General features: G+C 55.4%; 1 protein-coding gene across 2 annotated transcripts in view; it reads left to right on the top strand.

Annotated features, from left to right (window-relative positions):
• The window catches only part of TUBGCP3 (tubulin gamma complex component 3), a 61,279-nt gene extending 57,078 nt beyond the window's left edge, over nt 1-4,201 (top strand). For both annotated transcript variants that reach the window (XM_082365845.1, XM_082365844.1), the window contains exons 21-22: nt 886-1,002; nt 3,111-4,201. In XM_082365845.1, the coding sequence (XP_082221971.1) occupies nt 886-1,002; nt 3,111-3,269 (276 nt within the window). In that variant the 3' untranslated portion in view covers nt 3,270-4,201. The remainder of the gene's footprint in view (nt 1-885; nt 1,003-3,110) is intronic.
• The last annotated feature ends 9,428 nt before the right edge of the window (nt 4,202-13,629 follow it).

Genomic DNA, 13,629 nt, shown 5'->3' with positions numbered 1-13,629 from the left:
AAGCAGCTAGTCAGCTTCACCAGTGACCGAGAACGGTCTTTTTTTTTTTTTTTTTAAATTAGCAAACAACTGTTGAGTGAGCTGAATTTATTTATTTATTTATTTGCTGTGTTGGGTCCTCGTTTCTGCGCGCGGGCTTTCTCTAGTTGCGGCGAGCGGGGGCCACTCTTCATCGCGTGCGCGGGCCTCTCACCATCGCAGCCTCTCTTGTTGCGGGGCACAGGCTCCAGACGCGCAGGCTCAGTAGTTGTGGCTCACAGGCCCAGTTGCTCCGCGGCATGTGGGATCCTCCCAGACCAGTGCTCGAACCCATGTCCGCTGCACCAGCAGGCAGACCCTCAACCACTGCGCCACCAGGGAAGCCCGAAAACAGTCTTTTACATGCATCACAGCTAAGGGAAATGGTAAGAAGCGTTCCCATTCAAGTCAGGAGTTAATGCAACGTGTGAGGGTGCCAGTGCTTTGAACCGTCGGGTTCAGTTTACAGACACGTAAACTGTCTGCATTGAAATACGTACAAAATGACAGACAGATACAAGGCTGTTTATTACAGCATTGTTTGTAATAGCAGAAGACTGGTGAGCTGTGACAAATCGTCTGAATTGTTGGATGTCACAGAATGTAGCACTGTGGCCAATGAACATTGTCAAGAACAGTGAGGGAGTTCTACGTGTACTCACGTGTATTGATGTAAAATACTTCCAAGGTATGTTATTAATTGAAAAAAGTAAGCTAGAGAACATTTTGGCATCAGAAGGCGATCATGGACGTTTCCAGCAGCACAGAGGGGCGGAAGTCAGCCCCCGCCACTGACACCCACCTCAGCCCCACCCCCCGGCGTCTTCCATCCAGAGTCTAACCCGTTTGCTTCCCTCTGACTCTCAGGGCCAGTGGGGGGTGACGGCCGCAGAAGAAGAGCAGGAGAACCAGAGGGTCCGGGAGTTCCAGGAGTCGATACCGAGGCTGTGCTCCCAGCTGCGCCTACTGACGCATTTCTACCAGGTGCGTGTCCAGCGACGGGGTGCCGCCCGCGTCGCGCTGCTCTCCTCCCGTAACTGACGCTCGGTGCCGGATGACGGAAGGGCCGTCGTTCAGTCGGTCCAGCCTTTGCCGCTGGGTGGGAGCCTTGCCCTCGCTGCTGTCCGACCTCTGGTGGCCCTTCCTTCCCGTGGCCGCTCTGGTGGGCGCGGCTGTGCGGCCCCCTCTTGTGCGGACACGCGGGGAGCTGCTGCGGGACGGGCCTCGGGCTGCTGGGCCGCGGAGGCCGCGCGCTCTGCTTTGTCTGTCTCTTTTGAGGGTTTGGTTTCTGATTTCATGTTTCTCGAGGTGATTTTAGTGATGGAAATAGAGATGAAAAGATTTTATGAAGAGTTCTTCCACTCAGTGGCTGGTAACTAATTAGACAAATCAAGCGTTGAACCCCAAACTTTTAAAAATTATGTTTTTGTGCTATGTGTTCATTGGTTCAAAATCCTAAATGAAACGTCACGACCCTGTTCCCTAGGCATCTAGTTTGCTTCCCAAGGTCCTCATACTTTCTAATTTTGAATTTTTCTTCAGCATAACTAAGGGGTAAATTTGTCCCTTTTGTAAGTGACCTCACTTTGGCATTGGCCTCCTGTTACCTTTTTGTTGAAAACATGTTTCATAAATGGCGGTAATGACTGGTTTGTGTCCAATGCAAAAATATCTTTATTGGGCCGGTGTTTTGATGACGAAGCGCCGTCTTGACCCAGGTCGCATATGTGGTGCGGGTTCATAATCCTCAGAAATGGGTGCCTCGTGGTTAGGTTCGTGCTGTTGATTAAGGTAGTTGCCCAGCTGCGGAGGAGTACTCAGTAGCTTAAAACGTGTCCAAGTGCTGGTCTCTAAAAGGACAGCAGTGCTTACATGTTTTCCCGGTACAGTTAATACAGGTTTTAAAAAGTAATCTTAATGTAATCCCAGCACTACTTAACATTCATTACAGCCTTGATCTTTGTAAATCATTACCGTTCAGACTTCTTGTCTTGAACATGTAAGTCCTTTGCTGTCTTCTTTGTGTCGGTGGCTGAAACACTATAGAGTCTTAACAGCCGTCCGTGCTTTGCTGCTTGTGAGCGGCCCTGGGCCCGGCCCCGCGGGAAGACGTGGCCTCACGTGTCCTGGTGGAGGCGTCCTTCGTCAGCGTGTTGCAGTTTCACGCTCGCGAGAAGCCCTGGCAGTGTTTTGAGCAGCACGGTTCCTTAGGGACTTTCTCCTAAGTCCTCCTCACCCAGAGAGACGGTGACGCACGCACACGCACGCAGGCAGTGTGTTCGCTCAGTGTAAAGTGACTCGTGTCACATATACACGTCTGCACGCGTCCCAGCTTCCAGGAGCTCCACCAGAAGCAAGGGTGGGGGGCAGTGTCCACCCCGAGAGTTTGGGAAGGATGGACAAGGGTGTGTTGGTGACCTTTTCTCTGCTGATCAGAGTTTTCCCGAGTGCTTCCCCTGAGCAGGTGACGGTCAGCTGGCGTGAGACGGGTGGGGGCTTGACAGGGATGGGGGGTGTCCTCACTCAGTGACTCAGCCCGGACAGAAGCAGTTGGGAATTCTGTTCTGTTAAAGTTGAGTGAACATCTCTCACACTCTGTCGTCATCTTTGCAAACCACCCCCCCACACCCCCAAAGGCACCGGGACCCCAAGGCCGTGGTTTACATCACGTGTCTGTTCCTGGTGTTCTCAATTTGTCCTCCCGTCAGGGCTTTATGATTAAATACTCTTTCATAACTCATGTGAACGGTGAAAAGTGTCACACTGAAGTTATCTATTCAAAATTTTAAAAATAGGATGTTTTCCCACCAGTTGCTTTGCTGTTTTGCTAGTTCTTGTAGAACTTAGGGGCAAAAAGGAAAAATCTGTTGGTTAGTTCTTTTCCATGAAATTACTGTTGTGAATTTGCATTTGTGGAAATGGGCATCTCTTCCCCGTGGGGCTGCCCTTGGCTGGGTGAACTCTGGTCCCAGGGACAACCGCTAGGGTGGGTGTTGGTGGAAATAACGCCGGAGGGGGTTAAAGGCGGGGCGGTTGTGTGGGCAGTTCCTTTCTGGACCTGAGATGGGCGTGTGTCCCCTTCGTCTCTCCAGGGCATCGTGCAGCAGTTCCTGGTGTTGCTGACGACCAGCCCCGATGAGAGCCTGCGCTTCCTGAGCTTCAGGCTGGATTTCAACGAGCATTACCGCGCCCGGGAGCCGCGGCTCCGCGTGTCCCTGGGCGCCAGGGGCCGGCGCAGCTCCCACACGTGAGGCCCCGGCCGCAGGGCGGCAGGTACCCCTGGAGGCGTCGTCATGGAAACGCTCGCATCGCCTCCTCGGGGACCGCCTGCTGCCCTCGATCCCGGCAACCTCGACAGCCCGGCGTCGGGCGGCGGCAGAGTCGTGCTTTCCTATGTTGGAGTTGAATATATTTGTAATATCACTACGTTAAAGAGGCTGGCTTGCACTATTCAAATTTATTTTTTAAAGTCTTCATATTTAAAAGATACAACACTTTGTTGAGGCTTTTAAGCTCTCTGTGATGTAATTCATATTTGTCACTTTTTGAAAAAAACCACAGTTTCTTTTAGAGAGAATTAGGGTGATGGATATTCATCAGTTAGGATGGTAACATCGTTGCTATTTTTTTGGCATCCTCTTTAGAGGCAATTTTTGTTAATATAATCAAATTAAATTGAAACCAAATGTCCCTACTAAAGAAATATATAGAGTATTTTATTTTGGTTTTTAGTGTTGTAAAATATTAACCTCTGTAAGGACCTTTCTATCAGTGCATTTACACGTGTTCTTTTTTTCTCTTCCTTCAAAGTTTACATTTTTATATTTAATTTACTCTCAGATAACTTGGAAAATAGTGTAGAAAAAGAGCAGGAGTGATTAGAACAAAACCTCCTTAAGCCTAGATTCCTGGAACCATCAGCTGAATCAACATGTAAATATGGATGACTAAGAAAGGTAATGAAGTATTTTATTTTCAAGATTCTGGTTAGCATTGGAAAGAAATCGTCTTGAACAATGAAGATTTCCTTTTTCCTTGCCTATTTTTTCATTGTAAATATTTATATACTACTGCCCAGATGCTGGGGGGACATTTTTTGTAAAAATGTCATATCAAGTCACATAAAACTGCCTTTATTATGTTGCGTAAGTGAAAACTTAGAACATTAAAAGCAATTATCTTTCAGATGTGTTGGTTCTTTCCTGATTGTCTATGAAGAGACATAGTTCACTTGCCAGGTTCGGGGGCTGGGGGTTGGCAGAGCTTGTGCTTCAGTATATGAATTATTTAATCAGTGAAACCAAGAAATCAGACCGCGTGCGACTTTCAGTGCAGATCCAGAGGGAGCGCCCCCCTTGCTGCTTGCGTGATGCATCCTTTCAGTTTTTAGCCACATCCGATTCCTGTGGGTGCAGAGTCCCTTTAGAAGAAAAGGGGCGTCAGGGGCGCTGGCTGTGCAGAGATGGACCCAGGGCGAAGGTCAGAACTTCTTAGGATTTACGTTTAATTTCAGTTTAAAGATTCATACAATCAGAAATTTGAAGCAGGTTTCTCTACTGCAGAGCTTCCCAGAAATGACGATGTATTGTGTATCTCCCGGAGAAACTGCCCGAAGCTTTTTGACCTTGGACCCTGCTTTTAATTTATCTGAAGCATTTCTCCAGAGATGACTCTGCAGTAGAAGCCACTCTAGAAAACGCCACTCCAGATTTGGGGACAGAAACGCCCTTTGACTTAGGAGCCATCAGGTAATCAGGCCGAGTCGTGGGTTGTGGAGTCGCTTCCGAGAGGAGCCCGGGCCGGGCCGGGTCGAGGGGCTCACTCAGGAGGGGCTGTGGGCCTGGAAGACGGAGGCGCTGACCGCAGGGGGTCAGGCAGCCTGTCGCCCCCGAGCAGGGTCTCACCAACCAGAGTCGGCAGCGGCTTCGGGGAGCGGGGGGCCGCGTGCTGGGGCGGGGAGGGGAGAGCCCGCTGCAGGCTGAGCCATCTCTGGAGGCGGGTGCCCCGCGCGGCCCCGGGAGGGCAGGGCCGCCGTTTCACCCAGAAGGTGGTAATCATTCTGAGCTTTAGGTTGCCGCGGCTGGGGAGCTGCATGCAGAGCCCGGCGCACGAGGTCCGCGGTCCTGGGGCCGTGCGCTCAGTGGAGAGAAGCCCCTGCCCGGGCCCACGCAGGCCAGCCCTCCCCCCGCGCAGGAGGCCACTCGCCGAGGCTGAAGGCCGAAGGCCGTCCTCGGGCTGGACGGACCTGCCGCCCTCCCGCCTGTTGGCTTAGCCTTGGACCACGTCGCCGGCAGAATTCCCAGCGTGCGGCTCTGTCACTGGGGAGGGTGTGTCCTGCACGCTCTGCAGGGCAGAAGGAAACAGCCAAGCTGAAAATCCCGCTTGTTGCGAAAAGAGCCCTTCGATCAAATGGCCACAGTCACACTCAAATTGGGTCACGAGGCACCACAGCCACGTGAGGGGGGAGCGCGACAGAAACTGCAGTGGCAGCAGGGCTGTGGGCCGGGGACCCAGCGTGGGGCGGGAAGGCTGGGACGGACCCCGGCGCTACCGGGCAGCGCCCGCGCTTTCCCTCCCCTCCAGCCGCCCCGGAGGTGTTTCCATTGCTGTGTGTTTTGCGGGCCGACCCAGGTTCAGGAGGTGAGGTGGCTGAGGTCGCCAAGCCCGGCCAGAGCGGGCCGCCAGGTGCTAAAGCTGCGCACGGGGACCGGGGCCCCCGGGGACACTGGGTCAGATCCCGCCGCCCGCCTGGAGAAGGCGCTCGGGGCCGGGGCACTGCCGCCGCAGCCTCCCCGCCGGCCTCGCCCAGCTCCGCGGGGGCTTGGGGCGCAGGGGGGCGTGAATCACACACGGATCTCTCTGCGCCGAAAATAAGCCTCTGCTTTCCAGAAAATTGAGTCAAATGGTATGGAAATTTGACTAAGTGATTATGGATATTGTTCTGTGGACGTGTTGCCAGGTGTCTCTTCAAGAAGAGAAATAAATTTGTATCATCTCTCGGCCTTTATTCCGGTTTAAGGTTTTAATAAAAATGCAGCCGGGGAAAATCGCATAGCAACTTGGCTGGAGCCCAGATTCATGCTGCTGACAAGCGCTTTCGACTGGCTCTCTCACACGTTCCCCGGTTTCCACCGGTAAGCTAAGCCTGTCCCCCCGAGGGGCGCCAGAGAGCCCGAGAGCCTGCGTCTGTGCCCACCGGGAGTGCGGGCCGGCCTCTGCCGTCAGAGCGCCCCTCTACTCACCCTCCTCTCGCAAAGCTGGGCTCGTGTGCCGGGAGGGGCCTGCGGCTCCCCTGCCCGCGGGGATGCTCGGGCCGGGGTGGCCTGTCTCAGCCTCCGCCCACACCTGACGGGCCGCCACGTCCTGCAGCCTGTGCTGCCCACCCTACCTGGTGGAGAGCTGGGGTCCTTCCCTTAGATGCCCTGACATGAAGGGTGGGGCTGGGGGAAGGCCGCTTCGTTTTGGGGGCTGCAGGCCTGAGCTGGCTGGGGTCACCCCACCAGCCTGGGCGCCCAGAGAAGCTGCGCCTGACCCCTGCCCCTCAAGGAAGCGCCAAGCCCTTTGAGGGCATCCTGAAGCCTGACGTGGTCCACCCAAGGCTTCAGGGCAGATTCCAGAAGGGCTGAGCTGTGTGCTCCAGCCCTGGGGGCCCCGGTGACCCCGGCACCACGGGTGGGAGCTGGGAGCCCCCGACAAGGGACCGGAGGGGTCACAGGTTGGGGCTGCGGAGGGGGAGGAAGGATGCTCAGAAACATCGGCGTGCAAAGCTTTCCGAACCCTGAGAGCCCTGCCGTGGGGCGCGGCGCCATGCCGCCCGCGTGTCGGGGACGCCAGCCGTACGTGTGGGGAGGGGTCCCCCGGACAAGCCTCCGCCCTGCGGTCGGCGGGCAAGGGGGCCTGGCTCCTGCGTGTCCCCAGCAGGGGCACAGGGGGCCCCACATGCCGGCCCCCAGAGGAGTGAGGGGCCCAGCGTTTCTCTCGGGGTCTCCAGGCCGCTCTTCCTGCGTCTCAGCTGCCCCGCGGGGGTCTGTGGGGCACGGCTCCTCCGGGACCACAGGCCTCGCATCGTCTCGGATGTGCCCCCCTCGCTGCCCCCCTTCCCAGGACATCACAGCACATGGGCCCCTGCGACGGCCCTGCCTGGGAAGGAGCTGGGCTGCCCCCGTTTCCACTTGACCTTCGCAGCCCAAGCAGAAGCAGAAGTATCAGTTTATCCTTTAAGTAGTGGAATCTTCACAGTATTTTGCCAGGAGATGGGAAGAGGCCCTGAAAGTCCTCTCTGATGCCTTGTAACCTCAGGGCTGAGCTTGCACACAGTCAGATGTTCGATTTTACCGAAGAATAAATGTCCGAATTTGCAGGTCTTCCCTTGAGGAGAAGTGGCCACTGAGCAAACATTTCCAACAGCGTTCAGACGCGCAGCCAGCCGCGAGGGGAACCTCCCGAGTGACAAGTGAGGAAGCAGCTACTTTTCAAAAGAAATGTGTCTGCAGAGAAAACGTTTTGAAAATGAACGTTCAGAAATGTTATATAATCGTTACAGGATTTTTTTGTGAAGAATGATATGTATCCCTTATTTTTTTGTAAGTTGGGCTTAAACACTTAAAAAACTTGGGAATCCACTTTTTAAACTTGTTTTAAGATATTCCAAGTGGAGGGTTTCAGTTGGTTGGGCCCATTTATTAGAATTGTTAAAATGCAACACATTCTAAGTGGTCTGGAGCAGCAACTGATGGTTGTCATGGAGCACAGAGATTTACTGCCCAAACTTTAACAAAATCCCCTGTAGAATCGGTCAGCAGGTTGGACTGACCCCCACGCGATGAAGAAGTCCAGCCAGTGACACACTTCTCATTCCGATCTGCGTGTCCTGGTGAGGAATCTTTTCCAGACATGATAGTCGTTAAAACCAAGTATCAAGGCTTCCCTGGTGGAGCAGTGGTTAAGAATCCGCCTGCCAATGCAGGGGACACGGGTTCGAGCCCTGGTCCGGGAGGATCCCACATGCTGCGGAGCACCTAAGCCCGTGCGCCACAACTACTGAGTCTGCACTCTAGAGCCCGCAAGCCACAACTACTGAGCCCACGCACCACAACTACTGAGCCTGGGCTCTAGAGCCCGCAAGCCACAACTACTGAGCCCTTGTGCCACAACTACTGAAGCCCAGTGCCCATGCTCTGCAACAAGAGAAGCACCTAGAGCCTGTGCTCCGCAAGAAGAGAAGCCACCGCAATGAGAAGCCTGCGCACCGCAAGGAAGAGTAGCCCCTGCTCGCTGCAACTAGAGAAAGCCCACATGCAGCAACGAAGACCCAACACAGCCAAAAATTAAATAAATAAATAAATAAATAAAATACCACGTATCAGAATTAACTGAACTTAAATGTCATGTCAGATGGTTGTACCACAGAGTGTTAAACCTGGTGTTTCAGAGATAAAGAAGCATCTTCAAGCACGGAACTCACTAAAATCACTATTATTTATGCCATATTTTAGTAAAGCAAAAAAAGTTGATAATGTTAAAATTATTTATTTTTATTTTTATTTTTTGGCCGTGCCGCGTGGCTTGTGGGATCCTAGTTCTCTGACCAGGGATTGAACCCGAGCCCCCTGCAGTGGAAGCTCGGAGTCCTAACTACTGGACCCCGGGGAAGTCCCTAAAATTATTTTAAAATAATTTATCTTACCTTTTAAAATTTCTGCTTTTTGTGATGTTAATATAATATGTATTAACATTCGTATACAACTGTAAATAAACATACATGCTCACTGGGATTTGTGCTGGAATTTTTGAATCATAGTTCTCGTTTTAAGAAGCTCAGAGGCCACGATTTGAGGTCAGTTCGTAATTGCACCATCAAGCGCACTGCGTAGTCAGGATTTGGGGGGTGTTGCTGATAATTTGTCGATCGTAAAATACTAAAGGTGGCACGCGGTTCATTTTCTTAGTGTGAATGGAACGGATTCAGGGTTGTCCCCGTGATGCGCTTCCTTCGCCTGCACCCTGGACGCTGGTGTGGAGAGGTGGGGGGGACGAGCAGGGGGGGCGGCGTCCTCGTGTTGCTGGTGGAAGACGCAGAGGCTGAGGGTCTCCAGCTGGAGGGGGAGGGAGTCCCGGGAGGGCTGTTGGATTGCGAGTGTTCAGGCTGAAGGTGTGGGAAGAAAAGGGCGTCTTGGTCGCGGCTCCGGCCGGGCTCCCGGCCGCCCGTGCTGACCTGGGTGCCCGTCGGTGTGCCCGGCTGCTGGGGCCACAGGAGGAATCCCGTCTCCACGAGGTGCCACGAGGTGCCGGGATACTCCTTCTCCTCGGCGCCGTCCTGAGCAGCCCTCATCGTCGTCCTGCTCCTGGACCAACAGAGGCCGCTTCATCTGCAGGATCTGGGGTGGGGACCCCGCAGGTGCAGGGGAGGGAGGGCTGCAGGATGCCCCAGCGCCTGTTTCCTTTCCTCGTCCTCTGTGCCTTTCACAAGACCTGGAGGAGGCCCACGGGGGCCGGGGTCACCACGCAGGTGGCCGGGTCCAGGGGCGGAGCTGCCCCACCTGGCGTCCGGGTCCATGAAAAGATGCAAAGGTTAAGGAACAGGATAAGGCAGATTTAGCCCCCAAGTTAGGTTCCCTGTGGCCTGACGCGTGGCGTCACCCTCTGGGACAGGGGCAGAACGAGGGCATTTGCTGACTGTCACACTGGGGGCTGCCCCGCCCTGGCAGTAACCCCCCCAGGTCCCCATCAGCACAGGGGCAGCGCTAGCTTGATGTGCTGTGTCCCCTGGGTTCTCACAGATAACCTATTTTAAATCATCACTCCCGGAGCTGATATGTTTTTTCCCGATAATCTGCAGATATCTTTGTGAATCTCCTCTGCAGAGGGCAGAGAAGCCCCGCCTCGTTTCCCGGCGAGGATGGAGCCCCGGCCGTGCCCAGGCCGATGTGTGCCCACCGTGTCACTGCCCGCTTTATCTGCACGGCCCTGCTCAGCGCTCCACGCCACCGTGCGGCCTCAGCGCCAGGACCCACGCGGCTCTGAGACGTCCACTCACTTTGTCCCCAGAGGCTCACGCTGGTTCCTGCTCAGCCATTCACAGACCGGGAAGCGCAGAGACGCGTCACTTAACTGACGGCTCGCGTCAGCCGCCTGGCTGTGGGTCCCGGCTCCTGCCCTCCTCGGGGCGCATCTCTGGGGCCTGCGCTCAGCGCGTGACATCGGGTGGGCCGCGTGCTTGTCCGACAGCCGCAGGCGGGATTCTCTGGAGACGCGTGGGCACGGGAGAGCCGATGATGCTCGGTGGGGGGACCCAGAGGGTGCAGGCTGGGTGGGGAGCTTCCTGAGGGGCTCGGGCAGGGCTGCTCGCTGGCGACTCCTGGCCGCCTCCTTGCTCCACGTGACGGTCATCCCAGGGGCGCAGGCCTGAGAGCTGGCCGCCGTTCCCACCGGGTCTGGACAGCGCTCTCCTCTGGGGCGAGGCCCCCGCCACCTCGTGCAGCACCCGTGTTCCCGCGGGAGGTTGATTTGGGGGGAGCGGTGGGAGGAACAGCCCCTTCGGCGCAGGTGCTCTGGAGCCGCAACTGGTCCTCCTCGTCTCCCCCCACCCCGAGCGTCCTTTCTAAGACCCTGCTCTCAGCAGCGCCCGTGGCTCTGGCGGCTTCCCTGGTGGTGGGACCCGGACCCTCACTCCCGGGGCACCCGCCGTGGCCGCTGGGGTCCCACGCGCCCCTCCCGCCGCCGTGCAGCCTGGATCTCCCGGAGGGGTGGCGCCCTCCCCTCTCCTCCGCTCCTCCCGGGACCCCAGCAGCTCCGAGGAGGGTCAGAGTCGCGGGAGGGAGGGGGATCAAATTGTCGTCACCCAGCTGTGATGCGCTAACTGATGGGATTTGTGTGTCCTGTATGTTGGGGATGGCAGTGAGGCGAATGGGGGCCCCCCCAAAAGACATGTTCACATCAAACCCTTATTTGGAAGAAAGATCTCTGCAGATATAATCAAGGTTCCTGAGATGAGGTGGTCATTGTGCGTCATCTGGGTGGGTGCCCTCCCGAGAGACACACAGACGGACGAGGAGGAGGAGGGGGCAGAGTGAAGAGAGAGGCCGACACTGAAGGGTCCTCCCTGCCCCGCCTCCGCCTCTGTAGGGCCTCGGCCCTGCCAGCACCTTGATCTCAGACCTCCAGCCTCCGGAACTGAGAGAGAATAAATGTCTGTGGTTCGAAGCCATCCGGTTAGTGGTGCTTTGTCGCAGTGGGACACGGACACGGGGATGCCTGATTCCTGTCCGCTGAAGGACAGAGTGGACGCGGAAGAGCACAGATGGACCAGGGCTCAGGGCCGTGGCCGCTGAGCCACCCGTACAATTGGACTGTGGTCTCGCAGCAGTTGTAGCCTCGACGAGGGCCAGCCCTGCTCCAGTCGTTCCGCGGCGGCCCCCGTGGCCAGTTGTCTGGAGATGCTCCCTGTGGGGACGGGGCTGGTCCTGCCCGCAGTGGTCTTCACCCCCCGGGGGACGGGCCTGCCCTCTGCCTGCTCCTCTCTGGGCACCTGAGCGCCTGCCGGCCCGCACCCCCCGGGCCTGCTACGACAGGCCTTGGGCAGCCTCTCCCCACCTCCCGCCCTCCTCAGGCGCCGGGACACGGGGTGGAACTTCGGACAAGAGATTCCGCAGAGCCCCTGGGCCTCCTGGACGTGCTGGGCCGCCGCGTGCTGGCCGCGAGGCTCTCTCGTCTTCACGCCCTCCTCCCGGCTCCCAGCCACGGCTCAGGGGGTTTGCTGCCATTTCAGAATGATGCTTCTGTTGTTGAATAAGCTGAAGCAACACTGCTCGTTAGTCAATCGAATTTAGTAAATGATAAGCCATCTCCTTCCAAATCGTCCTTAAGTCTTCTTTCCCATGTCGCCCTCCATTAGAGTTTGTATTGTCCTTTTTTTGGCTCACCAAAGACAACGAAATCTGCCTTGTTAATTTTGTAACTGAGGTCTCTGCAAACACATTGCCTTTGCCATGGAGAGTCGCTGACTGTCTTGAAGCTGAACACACAGCACGTTTTTAGCTGAATCAGATCCAACAGAAAGACACACATCGAGGGTCTAAAAACAGGATGAGGATCACAGAGCTCGGTGTGTCAGTACCCTGGCCAGCAGGGCGGAGGTTAGATGGCCGGGGCCCCTGCTGAGACTCAGCTTGCCCCCTCTGTGTTCCTCCATGTTTCCAGCTCATTTCATAAAACCTACGAGCGTCCTCAGGCAGGACAAGTCAGCATCAGGAGGTAAAGGTCAGCAAAGGGAAGGAGATTGTAAAACAGTTACCTTTCCCTTTATCCAAAAGCTAACACCCGCTGTCATTGGTCTTTCTCGTGTCTGTGAAGGGACTTGGAAGTTCTCACTCTGTGGTGAGAACTCGGGCAGAGCTCTGGAGGGAGCAACGAACACACGGCCGAGGTCGGACGCGTCCAGACCGGATGGCGTAACCCAGACATGGAGAGAAGAACCAGCTGCCCCGGCACACGGGGATCAGCCTGAACTCCCACGGACATCTGGGGACCGGGTGGAAGCCGGCGGAGACAGGACCGGCCAGACCCTCCGTGGGAGGAGAGAATCACCCTGGGGTTGGACGCCCTGCGTGTTGCCCGTGGACCTGGGCCGTGCGGGGCTGTCGGGAGAGCTGCGTGAAGCTCTGTTACCTGGGATTCAGAATCAAGCAGGAAAAGTGCATCCTGAGTTGAAAAACATCATGTGAGATCTTTAGCTGAAAAACATTTTCTTACAAACATGTTTAAAGTCTATTTGGTCACTTAAAAGGTAACGTGCTAAGGGTTCACTGGCATCACATGCAGGGAAACAACTTTCAAATCACAAAGTGCTCGAAAAATGTTCTCTGAGATTCAAGCATAAAACAGAAAAATTAAAATTGTATGTCTCCAAACAGAAAAAGACAGCACTGAAACATCCATTTATTGATAGGGAGCTGCAGAATGAGGCCGTAGAAATAGGAGAGGCTGGAAATCAGAGCTATTTGCTTCCTGCTCGGCCACCGAGTTACTTGGTGACTCGCGAGTCTTAGGACCTCTCTGTGCCTCAGCTTCCTCGTCTGGGGTCTCGGTGTTGGATTAAAGCCTTCATTCTCTGATTCCAATCCCCCAGTCCTCTATTTTACAGTCGTCTTGGTGACATCAGGGAACGTGAGAAGGGTTTTGTCTGTCCTGAGAAGAGCACACAGCCGGCAATTACAAATAAGATGGTTTAGTTTGATCTAATCTCCAGCTGCCTTTAAAAGCAGGGTTTTAGGGACTTCCCTGGTGGTGCAGTGGTTAAGAATCCGCCTGCCAATGCAGGGGACACGGGTTCCAGCCCTGGTCTGGGAAGATCCCACATGCCACGGAGCAACTAAGCCCGTGCACCACAACTACTGAGCCTGTGCTCTAGAGCCCGTGAGCCACAACTACTGAGCCCGCACACCACAACTACTGAAGCCCGCGAGCCACAACTACTGAGCCCACACACCACAACTACTGAAGCCCGCGCGCCTAGAGCCTGTGCTCCGCAACAAGAGAAGCCACCACAATGAGAAGCCTGCGCACTGCAACGAAGAGTAGCCCCGCACGCAGCAACAAAGACCCAATGCAGCC

Source organism: Balaenoptera borealis (genome assembly GCF_965194805.1).
Source record: "Balaenoptera borealis genome assembly, chromosome: 18".
Lineage (NCBI taxonomy): Eukaryota > Metazoa > Chordata > Mammalia > Artiodactyla > Balaenopteridae > Balaenoptera > Balaenoptera borealis.
Note: the sequence above shows the minus strand (reverse complement) of the source record. Positions and strands in the feature narration are given on the sequence as shown.